Raw genomic sequence first — 14,173 nt, 5'->3', positions numbered from 1 at the left:
TTACCCTGACACACAGGACAGGGCACAGTTCTTAGACTTTTACTCTAGGAGATGAGAATGGAAACAGCTGAAAAGCCAAGCCCTGCCAAGAGTGGGACTGTCAGCGAAGCTTTTGTGGCAGTAGTGGAGTTTAAAGACAAGGCGGCACTCGGTTAGCTGCATGTGCTGAGACATGGAGTGCACGCGTGCGAGAGGACTGAAGCAGAGGCTCTGTGAGCTCATTGGCCACGACATGAGTGAACACAAAGAAGTCCTTTGAACTGGGGTCTGCTGGGGTGAGCTTCAGGTGTGTGAAGGTGTGTTTAACTGATGAGCAGTGACACCCACATGTGATTCTCTTACCGCACAGTTGGCATAAGATGCTATGAAATCTGTTGCCTGATTTAGCTGTGCGTGTTGAGGTGATTGGGAAAGGCAATTTTGGGAACAAGTGAACAATAAAATTGGGTATGAGATGGACAGAGAAAGAACAAGAGAGAAGGAGGTGAAGAGATGCCAGGCTTTTGGTGGTGTAGGCGCTCAGAAACAAGACTCTAGGTAGAAGACATTGAAGTCTTAGAAAGAGGAAAACAAGATCATTGCGCGTTTTGTTTTATTTGGTGTTTTGCCAGACATTTGGTTAATGAGCCTGAAATAGGTGATAGGGCTTCACTTCTAGGAGTTATTTGGGGAAACACATCTCAGATCTAGATACATTTAGCTTAGGATTTTAAGTTGCATTGGAAGGAATAGTGGGAGTTCAGCTTTCATTGTGAGTTCCCATTTGTCTCCCCGGTTTGTTCAGAGTTTAGACATACTTATTACTAGTGCTCTGTCATGTTGAATTTATGTTTTTGTTTCTTTGTTTCCCTTTTTCTTAAGGCAAGGAGGACTGCTTGTTAATTTCCATCCTTCAATTCTGACCTGTCTACTTCCCCAGCTGACTAGCCCTAGACTTGCAGTCAGGAAAAGAACAATTATTGCTCTTGGCCACCTAGTTATGAGCTGCGGAAACATAGTTTTTGTAGACCTTATTGAACATCTGTTGTCAGAGTTGTCCAAAAATGACTCCATGTCAACAACAAGGACCTACATACAGTGTATTGCTGCTATTAGTAGGCAAGCTGGCCATAGAATAGGTAAGACATTTCAGAGTTATCTCTCTATTTCAACTCTGTGTGAATTTGTGGATGTGCGTGTGTGCCCATGTGTGCGCGCGCGCATGTGCGTGTAACCCATCATGTATGTGGAGATAAGAGGGGAACTCTGGAGGCATATTTATTTCTTCACCTGTACAGGGGTTTCAGTATTCAGGCCTCCAGGCTTCTGCAGGCTCCTGTGCCCTCTGAGCCCATCACTGGCTGGCCCCCTAAAATTGTTTACACAATTTTTTTTTAAAGTGTATAGATTTAAGAGGCAATATGTTTTCCCTAGGTGAATACCTTGAAAAGATAATTCCTTTGGTGGTAAAATTTTGTAATGTAGATGATGATGAATTAAGAGAATACTGCATTCAAGCTTTTGAATCATTTGTGAGAAGGTAAGTTTTTAAGATCTATTTATTTAATTTCCCCCTGAAGAGCAGCATAGTCACTAAGATGAAGTAAAGAGAGAGCAGAGGGCTTCACATACTTGTTTTTCCATTGAATAGTGATTGGTTGCTGAGAGGATGTTAAGGAAACACCACCTTACTGTTATAAACTCTGGTAGACTCATCTACTTTGAAAACATTTAGTATTGTTAGAACTTAAAACAGTCATACTTTTTTTTGTTTACTTTTGTCTCTAAGAAGAAAGAAATGCCAGAGTAATTTGCCTATATAGTGATTCCTAATTTGGAAGCTTGACTCTGATTTTCTTTACATCTTAATAAAAATTGTGTGAAACCAGTATCAACTAAATATTTGTCTGTGACTAATGTCATTTGTTTGGATGGTACCTTGATCCTAACTAATTTTAGCCTGGTCTTTGCCCTTTTACATCATGGTTTAGAGGAGCATCTTTATATCCAAACTATTTTAAAATATTTTTAAATATTTTTGCTATGTGTATGTCTCCATCATGGGTACTCATAGAAGTCAGCAGAAAGCATCCAATCCCCTGGAACTGGAATTGAAGGCAGCTGTGAACCTCCATGTGGATGCTGGGGCATTAAGCCCAGGTCCCCTGCAAGGACAGCCAGTGCTTCTAACCACTAAGGTGTCCCCCAGCCTCCATGCCACATTTTGAAAATTGGAAATGTTGAAATTCATTTCTGTCAAGTTTACGAAGAACTAAAAAATTGTCCCTTTAATTTTGACTCTGTTGGCATAGCTGCATTTTTATTGATTCTTAGCATACAGAGAGAAGAGCATGCTAAATGAATGTTCACTAATAATTTTACTACTCCCGTTTGAACAATATAGTTAAAATGTGTATATGGTACATGTGTGGGGGTGTATATCCTAAAATTAAATATATTTTGAAAGATAAATCTTTTCAAATATGAAGCTCATGGGACAAAAATTTAAGTGGTCAGACCTCACTTTGCTGTTATTGCTAACACCTGAGGCAGGGAGGAGAGGACTGTTTTCCTTCCAGTGTGCTTTTAAAGCAGTTTTTATCTTTATATTTAGATGCCCTAAGGAAGTTTATCCTCATGTTTCTACCATTATAAACATTTGTCTAAAATACCTTACCTATGATCCAAATTACAACTATGATGATGAAGATGAAGATGAGAATGCTATGGATGCTGATGGCGGAGATGACGATGACCAAGGTATCCAGTGGTGCACACGGAAGCTGGCTGCTGGGGTGCTCAAGCTTAGAGTCTTAGGCATGGTGGTGGACAACCATTCCACTCTACATTTTTTATAAAATGTTTTGTTTTTTTTTTTAATTAATCTAAATATACATATTCAGAGTAGTTTGGTTGGTATTAAAAAATCCTCCATATTATTTGGGTCACTGTTAAATGTTGATGAACACTGAGCGTGTCCGTGGCTTTATGTGGTACAGTCAGGCTGACTGTGGGCATAGACAGCTACTGCTGTTTGGTTTGGAGAATAGTGATATATGGAAATGGGTAGATACCAAGTGTATGGGGTTGATGGGTCCTGTTATTCTTATGAAACTTTTTAATTTGATTGTGTAAATATATGCAATAACTTTAAAATAACTTACAGAATCTATAATTAAACTCATCTTAAAAAAGCACACAGACACACCCACCTCAATCTATTCCTCCAGCAAGTACTTCCCATCCCCTCTACAATAGACCTCCACACACACTTGCTCGCCATTAAGTTCATTCCTTACCCTCTGTCTTGAGTGCAGTCCAGTCATGGACAGGGCTGCAAAGGCTGCAGTTGTTAAGCTTTCACTGCCTTATCACCACCTCTGCCGTCTGTCTGCTTTCTATTCTAGTTCTTAGTAACCTCTAACCCCTAAACAGATGTGCCTGAGTCCTTGTGCTTACCCATAGTGCTTCATTTTCTTTGGACATCATCTCACTATGTAAGCTGAATTGTTCAATTAGTTTGGTATTCTGTTGTTAAATGGTGAGCATTTTCTAATGAAGGACAGATGTCCGGATTGATAAAAGTTGAAAAAATGTTTTTGTTCCAGTAGCACAAAAGGTTCAATGAAAAGCTATGTATGAAGCCAGTGACAAGATTCTTTCTTCTCACAGAAAACTAATCATAACTATTCTTTTTACTAGACCTATAACCAACCATATTGGTTTTGTAGCTTTCTTATAAATGCTCATTGGTTTTTCTCCTGCTGAGTCTTGACTTTGGTTCAAAGCCTGAGGAATTTGAGTTTAAACAGATTCAATGAGACATTTGTAAGCAAGCCACAGTTCATTAACTGTGTAACAAGACAGAGCTTAGCTAATTAAAACAGTCATGGCTGTAGCAAGTTCTGTGTCTTTTTACATTCTCCTCTTTAAAACACCTATTGCCATAGATGCTAAGCTGTTTTAAGTAAGTGTCTTAGTTAAGAACACTAGCTCACTGTGTGTGCTGAATTATGTACTCTGTATACCATTAATAGCCTGTTCCACATTGAAACTTCCCTTTAGGGAGTGACGATGAATACAGTGATGACGATGACATGAGTTGGAAAGTGAGGCGTGCGGCTGCCAAGTGCCTGGATGCCGTAGTTAGCACACGGCATGAGATGCTCCCGGAATTCTACAAGACCGTCTCTCCTGCACTGATATCCAGATTTAAAGAGCGCGAAGAGAATGTAAAGGCAGATGTTTTTCATGCATACCTTTCTCTTTTGAAGCAAACTCGTCCAGTACAAAGTTGGCTGTGCGACCCTGATGCAATGGAGCAAGGAGAAACACCCTTAACAATGCTTCAGAGTCAGGTCAGTGTATGCATGTGCTCGAAAGCCACCAACAGTAGTGTTGTATGAGTTGTTCTTAAGGAAAGAAAACATGAGTGCCGGGTCATTTAGGGAAACTCCCCAAGTTAATGGGTTCTCGTATTACTTGTTAACCATTGATTGTTGTGAACCACCATTACTTATAACCAAAGGATGGTATAAAAGTGGATGGATGGATGGATGGATGGATGGATGGATGGATGGACAGATGGATGAACATAGAAGCACTGAAAATTCTGAGAATTCTTGTCTATTTCTTAGATCATTTTTATTTGTGAGATTTATCCTGTGTTAGAGAAAAAGTGTTTCATTTCATTCTACATTTTCATTGCTTGATTAGCATTTGGGGGGGGGTCTCTGTTTATAGCCTTGTATCTATGACTTGTTAGTAAAGATTACAGTTTTGCTAAAGATTAGAACGTTTAGATTAGATATCTGAATTTTATCCCCACTGCTTATACCTTTGAGTAATGGTGTCATCTATTGCAATAGCAAACTAAAAAAAGGAAAAAAAAATGCCCAGTTTGCTGGGTTCCCCCCCACACACACAATTTTCTCTCTACTGTTTTTTTCTATTTATAAATTATTTGCTTAAAGTTTTAGTTGGAAATTATTTTATTTAGTGGAAACTTGTGCTTGTCAGGAAGCTTTCTACAGTTTCTCAAAGCTGTCGAGCAAATAGAGCTAGAAATGAGTATGTACAGTGTGTGCAGTAGACTTAAACTTGCTTCCTACACTGGTGCCTGTCTGAGCTGAGTTGGAAGTGAGACAGAAAGAAGATTGTTGCGCTCCTTTCCTGTGGGTTGTTACAGTGTGTGAAGGACGGACCTTTGGGTCAGCTAGCTAATGACTATTATAATTGCAGGTTCCCAACATTGTTAAAGCCCTACATAAACAGATGAAAGAAAAAAGTGTAAAGACCCGACAGTGTTGTTTTAACATGTTAACTGAACTGGTAAATGTGTTGCCTGGGGCACTAACCCAACACATTCCTGTACTTGTACCAGGTACGTCTTTGGGTACTTACTAAGCACTTCTTGTTTTTAGCATTTAAGTAAACTTGAATAAATGTTTCACTTACAAGAGAAGTTTGATAATTTGTACCTACAAATTTTTAATCTGACCATTTTGAACACATGAAGTTAGATCCTTATAAGAAATGGGACTTAATATTTTCTATAGGTTTTTATGCTTCTCCCATGTTAGAAATTATATAATGCAGATGGAGATTCTAACAGTCTCGGAAGGGTGGCCTTTGAGTTTTTTGGAAAATTGCGTAGAAATGATGGGATGTTTTGTTGGCTTTCAGGAATCATTTTCTCACTCAATGATAAGTCCAGCTCATCGAATCTGAAGATTGATGCATTGTCCTGTCTGTATGTGATCCTCTGTAACCACTCTCCGCAAGTTTTCCACCCGCATGTTCAGGCTTTGGTCCCTCCAGTGGTGGCTTGTGTTGGTGACCCATTTTACAAGATCACATCAGAAGCCCTTCTTGTCACTCAGCAGCTTGTCAAAGTGATCCGTCCTCTGGACCAACCCTCCTCCTTCGATGCAACGCCTTACATCAAAGATCTCTTCACTTGTACAATTAAGCGCTTAAAAGCAGCTGACATTGATCAGGAAGTCAAGGAGAGGGCTATTTCCTGTATGGGACAGATTATTTGCAATCTTGGAGACAATTTGGGCCCTGACTTATCAAATACACTTCAGATTTTCTTGGAGAGACTCAAGAATGAAATCACCCGGCTAACGACAGTGAAAGCACTGACCCTGATTGCTGGGTCACCTTTGAAGATAGATCTGAGGCCTGTGCTGGGAGAGGGAGTCCCTATCCTTGCTTCATTTCTCAGGAAAAATCAGAGAGCTTTGAAACTGGGGACCCTCTCTGCCCTAGATATTCTCATTAAAAACTATAGTGACAGTTTGACGGCCGCCATGATTGATGCAGTTCTGGATGAGCTCCCTCCTCTTATCAGCGAAAGTGATATGCACGTGTCCCAGATGGCTATCAGCTTCCTTACTACCCTGGCAAAAGTATATCCCTCCTCCCTTTCAAAGATAAGCGGATCTATTCTCAATGAACTGATTGGACTTGTAAGGTCACCTCTGCTGCAGGGAGGAGCTCTTAGTGCCATGCTAGACTTCTTCCAAGCTTTGGTTGTCACTGGAACAAACAATCTAGGATACATGGATTTGCTGCGCATGCTAACGGGTCCAGTTTACTCTCAGAGCACAGCTCTTACTCATAAGCAGTCTTACTATTCCATTGCCAAATGTGTAGCTGCCCTTACTCGAGCATGCCCTAAAGAGGGACCGGCTGTAGTAGGTCAGTTTATTCAAGATGTCAAGAACTCCAGGTCTACAGATTCCATTCGTCTCTTAGCGCTCCTTTCTCTAGGAGAAGTTGGACACCATATTGACTTAAGTGGGCAGTTGGAGCTAAAATCTGTAATATTAGAGGCTTTCTCCTCTCCTAGTGAAGAAGTTAAATCAGCTGCATCCTATGCGTTAGGCAGCATCAGTGTAGGCAACCTCCCTGAGTATCTGCCATTTGTACTACAAGAAATAACCAGTCAGCCCAAAAGGCAGTACCTGCTGCTGCATTCCCTGAAGGAAATCATTAGCTCTGCGTCAGTGGTCGGCCTTAAGCCGTATGTCGAGAACATCTGGGCCTTGCTGCTAAAGCACTGTGAGTGCGCGGAGGAGGGCACCAGAAACGTCGTCGCCGAGTGTCTAGGGAAGCTCACTCTTATTGATCCTGAAACTCTCCTCCCGAGGCTTAAAGGGTATTTGATATCAGGTGAGTATCAAGAGTTTCTCATAAGTTTGACAGTTCGTTGCCTAGAAAGATGATGCCTAATGAGGAACTACTGTCTGCTTTAAAAAAAAAAAAAAAAAAAAGCCATGTTTAAAGCCCTGTATGTGATGAGAAAGCCCTGACTGGCGAGCGTTATGATATGAGTCTTAGTCAGAGGTGCTTTGTTCCTCAGAAGGATGACGTCTAATTGGGTAATGTTTAAATACGTGTGATCTAGTTCTCCATACTGACTGCATTTTAATGTTTGAATTAAAATGTAGAAAAAACAACTCTTGAATTTAGTATGAAAACCTCGGAATACTTTTTGTATTAAATTTGCAGAAATTACTGAGCTTAAAGGCAAATAAATGAGAAAAGATTTTTGGTTTGTCAGTGTTTGCCCAGTTAGAATAGGTAATAATTCATAAAAGGGTTAGTAGTGTTTAATTAAAATTTTTCTTGATCATTATACACTTAACCAGCTCTGTTTGTGAGGGTTAGGTCCTCTATTGCCACTTCCCTGGGTCACCTCCTTTGTAGAGGACAGTTTTTTTTAAAAAAAAAGTCTAGTAAGCTTTTTTTTGTTTTGGTTTTTTGTTTGTTTGTTTTGGGTTTTTTTGTTTGTTTTTTAAGTATCCTGAGAGTTAGAAGACAGCTTTTGGGGACAGTGATATGATAGTTTTACAGTGTTGAAGACAGTGGTGGTTCTGTGACAGTTTTAGAATGTCATTCATGGACATTGAGTGAGCGCATACCGATGGACTTTCCATTGTTGTGTTTCTATTAGGGTCATCCTATGCCAGAAGCTCAGTGGTTACAGCTGTGAAGTTCACTATTTCTGACCACCCTCAGCCCATTGATCCACTGCTCAAGAACTGCATAGGTGAGTGGCCGCTTACAGACGCTTACTGCCTAGCTACTCTGGAAACGTGCAGAGCTTTATCACGTGACAACTAAGGCTGTCACTGAACATTTTTGTAACTGGGGAAGTAACACATACACGAGATAATTCTTTCATTATAAAGGTATGTATAATGTATGGTTTTCTAAGTTGAGCAAATTATATTTATATAGGCTCTCTTTATCAGCAAGTACTACCAGATTTTGTTCATCACTGAAGTATGTAAATATGTCAGCATATCCCAACAGTCAGTGTAGTTGATAATCATATTTGGTCATTTTTTTTAATCACTTTATATCCCACTCAATGTCCCACCCCCCTTCCTGGTCACCTACATTTGGTAATGTCTTAATGAATCAAGCAAATGGATGTTAAACTCTGACTAGTCAGAACCTTTCTCCCAGTATAAATGAGTTTTACTTGAATCTCAGTTTTTAATGCTTGTCTTGTTGGGTTGTGGTTTCCTCGTCACACTCCCATGCGCTTACAGAGCGTTGTCAGGTCCTGCCCTGTCTGTTCTCTGCCTTATTGCTGCTTAGAGTGACTACCAGTGAAGAGTGCACACGTTCAACACCAGTAGTTAATTTCCATGCTGTTGAAATAGTTTTTGGCTCATTTAATCTTGTGTCTGGCTTTTCTTTGACCTCCATTTTTATTTTCTTGGAATAGCAGCGATACCCACAATAATTCAGTTTAGAGAAAACACTTGGTGAATTGCACTTTAAGCATGGCATGAGTGTGTTGTTTCTCTTACAATTTTTCAGGTGATTTTCTAAAAACGTTGGAAGACCCAGATTTGAATGTAAGAAGAGTGGCCTTGGTCACATTCAATTCTGCAGCCCATAACAAGCCGTCACTGATACGGGACCTTCTGGATTCTGTTCTTCCACATCTTTACAATGAGACAAAAGTTAGGAAGGAACTTATAAGAGAGGTGAGTGCACTAGATCGCATCAATCCCCTGCACCTACCTTTGCATCGCCACACGCTTGCATGTCCTTTCTTGTTTACAGGTAGAGATGGGCCCGTTTAAGCACACGGTTGATGACGGCCTGGACATTAGAAAGGCAGCTTTTGAGTGTATGTACACACTTCTAGACAGCTGTCTTGACAGACTGGATATCTTTGAATTTCTAAATCATGTGGAAGATGGTTTGAAGGACCATTATGATATTAAGGTAGGATGTTTGTGAATGTCTCTGTACAATGACTTAGTAGACTTTGATGAAACAACTTTTATGCTTGCTTGCAATTTACTTAGCTATGTAAGTAAGAAATTAATACATTTACCAATATCTTACAAACTCTATGTGCAGAGGCAGTAGAAGACAATTTAATAAGAGAAAGTCAAACCCTGTTTTTACCTAAGAAGGAAGGGAAGTGGACCCCGAATGTTTAAGAAATTCATTTCCAGTCTTCTTAATAATGTCTACCCATAGTTTTTGGCTCAGAATCAGACATATTCTAATGCTGAAAGTGCAGATCTCTGACCTTACAGAGCTGTCCTGATGAGTAGCCACCAGTCTTCTTACTTTCCCTTCAGTGTCCTGAGGTCTTGGGTTGTATCTCAGCCTAGGCTGAGTGTTAACCTTTGTTACCTTTTTACTTCAGTACAAGACAAGCTGTGGTAATAGCAGGAGTTATGTTGGAGGCTGACCTGGCGCCCTCCCCCTCAGATAACCTGCACGCTGCAGAGGCCTTGGAACAGAGAGTCATGTTGCCTCTTAGGTTTAGAGCGTGTGGTTGGCTTCTGTGCCTTGTTTTTCCTGTTTGTTCTGTTGAACCGTTTCTGTTGTTGCAAATATGTCAGTAAGTGAGAGACTTGAGAAGTAAATGAGCTCCATCCTTTCATGCTACTCTTTAATGGGGCCTGGGGCCTGGCGGTGCAGCTCTACACAGTTAGAGGCCAAGGGGAGAGAATGTCTTAAAACAGGTTTTGGGTTTTGTATGAATTTGAATAATGATAATCATATGCCCTCCCAAAGCCTGGGAAGAAAGAAATCTCTGTAAAGTTTTCCTTCTGGTTCACATTTCTAATTTTGTTAAGTTTTAGTGAGATTTGCTCATTAGCTTTTTCAGAAATTGTGAGTTTCCTGCCTTCTCCCCAAGGGTAAAATGACATTCTCTAATGAATGGGACCACGGAATGGGTTATTTTAAATGCTTCCCACTCGGGTGTTTGTGATGTGCAGTCAGACCTGAGGAAGAAACAGTTCCTAGTTATGTATGGTAGGCCCCATATGGAAGCTGAAGTTTCCTTAGCATTCACCTCAGGTTTGCAGTGGCAGATTAAATGAAAGTGGTGCTCTTTTTTTTTTTCGGAGCTGGGGACCGAACCCAGGGCCTTGCGCTTCCTAGGCAAGCGCTCTACCACTGAGCTAAATCCCCAACCCTGAAGGTGGTGCTCTTAACAGGCATACTGATCGTTTTAGCATTCAAGAGAAGCGTGTCAGAATGCGAGGTTTCTTTGTCATTAGAAAACAGTGTGTGTTTTTCTATTCCTAATAGATGCTAACATTTTTAATGTTGGTGAGACTATCTACCCTTTGTCCAAGTGCAGTACTACAGAGGTTGGACCGGCTTGTTGAGCCACTACGAGCTACGTGTACAACTAAGGTAATTATTTGTTGCTAGACATCAATTTAGTCTACATTTGGCATAAGAATTACAGGGTGTGAAAATGGACTCTTGTTATTTTAGATAAAATGTTAATATATCTATGACTGAATTTTTAAAAATTTTAATTAATATGCACATTTTATAGGGGTGTGGTGATGGCAGAATCTTGCTCTTTAAATAGGCTGACTTTGAATTCTCCCCTTGCTTGTCTCAGCCTCCCAAATGCTGAGATTAGGGACATGCCACCGTGTCTACCAAATGGGATGTGTTTTGTTTCATTAAATTAATTTAAATATAAATAAGGAAAAGGGGGAACAGTAGTGGCACTCACCCTTAATCCCAGGCTCTTGAGGCAGAGGCAAGTAATCTCTGAGTTCACAGTCCTGCTCTGCAGAGAGAGAGACAGGTTTCTCTGTCCTGGAAAAAAAACACAACAAAACCAAAAAACCAACTAAACAAACAAGCAACAGACAAGAAAAGATGAAAACTTCCTTCGTCTGGTACTTTATGAACTCCACTAGCTTATTCTTTTCTCTGACATTTCAGACTTAATTATATTAGTATCTTCCCTTTCCGGTGCTTTGAGAGACATTGGGGTTTATCCAAAGGTCTGGTACCATTCAGAAGTGCATCTTAAAGTCTTGGGTTGTCTTTGTTGGGAAATTCTTACTGCTTCAATCCCATCCTGTTTTAGTTTACTTTCTATAGCTGTGCTAAAGAGCATGACCAAAAGCAACTGGGGAGTGGGGGGTGGGGGGTAGTGGGGGGAGGGTTTATTTCATGTTATTGCTTACAGACCATTGTGAAGGGAATTTAGGACAGGACCTCTCAAGGCGGGAGCTGATGGAAAGGCCATGGAAGAATGCCGCTTACTGACTTTCTTAGATACTCTAGTACGCCTGCCCAGGGATAGCACCACCTATAGTGGGCTGGGCCCTTCTACACTATTCATCAGTTAGGAAAGTACGCCCACACCCACACCCACGGGCTCACCTGCAGTGCTCAGTTGAGGTCCTTACAGGGCTCCAGCTTGTAGCAGGCTGACCAAAAAACTAACCACCATGATTCTTTACATTCTTAGTTCAGTTTTACAGATCAGATATATGTAGAATTTATTTAGTTCTTATAATTGTCTATTTGTTTTGAGTATATATTTATAGTATTGCTTAATGGCCTTTTTGGATTTTATTGCTATCATAATATTCATTCCATCTCAAATCTGATTAACTTTTCTCCTCCCTTTCTCTTGGAAAGAAAGTGGTTTGTCGTTAGTCTTACTACCTTTCAGCAGACCAAACCTTTCATTGTCTGGTGTCATTTTGATTTCTGTTTCACTGATTTCAGCTCTGACCTTTATTATTTTTACTTTCTGCCTTTTCGGTTTTGCTTGTTACTGTTTTTCTAAAATTTTTGGATATTTGGGGTAGGCTCTCACCTCTGGTATATACATGAGTTAGTGAAGCAGACAGTTTTTAAGGGAAGTTGTACAGATGACAATAAGTAATAAAGAGTATCATCAGGAAACCACAGCTGCCTTAAGATTGTCATCCCCCAGTCTCAGAACACAAAACAAACAAGAATGTGCTAGTAAAATGCCAGGAAAGGGAAATGTGACACTATTGATAGGGATGTAAATAAGTCCAACCACTTTGGAAGTTGATCTGGCTGATTTTCAGAAACAAAGTATCATGAACTGTCATGACTCCACACTCTGCTTCTACAGTGGAAATCCATGTGACCATGTTTACTGCACACCTATATGCATAGACACATAAGCGTGCATACAGATGAGATTAAGCTATTAAAACAAGTGCCAAGAGTAGACCTGGATGATTGTGGTGAGCAAAATAAGCCACACGCAGATAAACACGTATTTTCCTCCCAAGTATGAATTGAGGCCAAACAAACAAATCTCCAGAATAAAAAAACAGAAGACATGAAAATAAAAAGTAACTGACGTCTGTCATAATGTGGGTAAGATGAAGCCTTCATTCTTTCTGGGAGGATTCTGCTGACTCAATGAGGGAAATGGTTGAAATGAATTTTGGGAGATGGAAAATAACTTGAAAATAAAACAAGTTTAGATGTGCTTTAATCTATGTAATTATATAAATAAGGTGAGCATGGGAATAGCATTCGGTGTTCAGAGAAGGTAGAGTTGAGTACTTGGTTTCTTGGTAGGGCCAACTTGTTTCAACTAAGTAGGCCTGGATTGTCAGTCTTTATAACAGGCCTTGTGTGAAATAGTTTTTTCTCAGCTAGTGTCTTGAGGTTTGCTATATGGCCTGTACTTGAAGTGTAGTGTCCTTCAGGATCTGGGGGCCATGCCTTTACACTACTTACTAGGGATTTCTTTCTATCTGTATGCACTTTGCTCTGTTACTGCATGTGATCTGAGTCTGCTCTGTCTTGCAGGTGAAGGCGAACTCTGTAAAGCAGGAGTTTGAAAAGCAGGACGAGTTAAAGCGCTCGGCCATGAGGGCAGTAGCTGCACTGCTCACCATTCCAGAGGCAGAGAAGAGCCCTCTCATGAGTGAGTTCCAGTCACAGATCAGCTCCAACCCGGAGCTGGCAGCCATCTTTGAAAGTATCCAGAAAGATTCTTCGTCCACTAACTTGGAATCAATGGACACTAGTTAGACGTGTGTTCCACATGAGGACCATTACATTTGACCGCACAGTGCACTGAACCGACAAGTTGACCATAGACACGGGAGAGAAGTGTCTAGAGCTTCAGGATGTTCCACTTTTATTTTCATTCATGGGAAGTTTGTTCAGCTTTCTTCCATTGTTGTTTTTGTAGCTTTTACTTCAGAAATCTGTATTTCCATAATCCAGAGGTTGTAAGACCACTGATGGTTTTAGTGGTTAGGGCAACGTTTGAAATGGGAACTAAAGTTTGGATTTATGGAATGTGGAAATAGGGTCCAGTATCTGTTTGCCCTGTAATGTGTAGGATTAAAATGTTAAAACTTTATGACCATGGATTTCTTGGTTTTGTAAATTCTCTCATTTAAAATCAATTCTGCAACACAAGGACCATGTTTCTTTCCTTGTATAACCTCTTCTTTCAGTGACATAAAATGATTTTAACTGGCAGATAAAGAATATCCATTTAAGATATGCTATATTTCGGAGAGATTGGCATCGTCACAAAGATAATAAAGTACCACTTTATAAGGCTTAACAATATCCCCTTGTACACACTGATTTTGCATGACCAGGTTTACAAATATGTATTGTCTGTAATAGCATGTACAGATTCTGCACAATACACCATAAAATAAGCAGTAGTGCGATGTTTCAGATACTTCTGCGCACAAACGGTTACCTGCTGAGAGAGGAGTTAATGTGGGAACTGGTCTTCTAACTGCCAGTGTGGATTTACAGATGTTTTCGGCAAATCAAGTCACAGCAATTTGCAACTTTTTACTATTATAAATTATCTTACACATTTAAGTATTTGGTTTTCCTTGGTTCCACATTTTGAGTTCGTGTT

At 40.2% G+C, this 14,173-nt stretch overlaps 1 protein-coding gene across 1 annotated transcript in view; it reads left to right on the top strand.

Moving 5' to 3' along the window:
* Cand1 (cullin-associated and neddylation-dissociated 1) overlaps positions 1-13,650 on the top strand; it is a 37,887-nt gene extending 24,237 nt beyond the window's left edge. Inside the window, 11 exon segments of the mRNA NM_054004.2 lie at positions 862-1,118; positions 1,414-1,519; positions 2,594-2,739; positions 4,045-4,337; positions 5,221-5,362; positions 5,665-7,158; positions 7,943-8,038; positions 8,821-8,990; positions 9,070-9,234; positions 10,564-10,671; positions 13,090-13,650. Of these exon segments, the coding sequence (NP_446456.1) occupies positions 862-1,118; positions 1,414-1,519; positions 2,594-2,739; positions 4,045-4,337; positions 5,221-5,362; positions 5,665-7,158; positions 7,943-8,038; positions 8,821-8,990; positions 9,070-9,234; positions 10,564-10,671; positions 13,090-13,314 (3,202 nt within the window). The 3' untranslated portion in view covers positions 13,315-13,650.
* The last annotated feature ends 523 nt before the right edge of the window (positions 13,651-14,173 follow it).

This window comes from Rattus norvegicus, chromosome 7, assembly GCF_021556685.1.
Source record: "Rattus norvegicus strain SHRSP/BbbUtx chromosome 7, alternate assembly SHRSP_T2T, whole genome shotgun sequence".
NCBI classification, from domain to species: Eukaryota; Metazoa; Chordata; class Mammalia; order Rodentia; family Muridae; genus Rattus; species Rattus norvegicus.
This window is presented reverse-complemented; position numbering and strand designations above follow the sequence as displayed.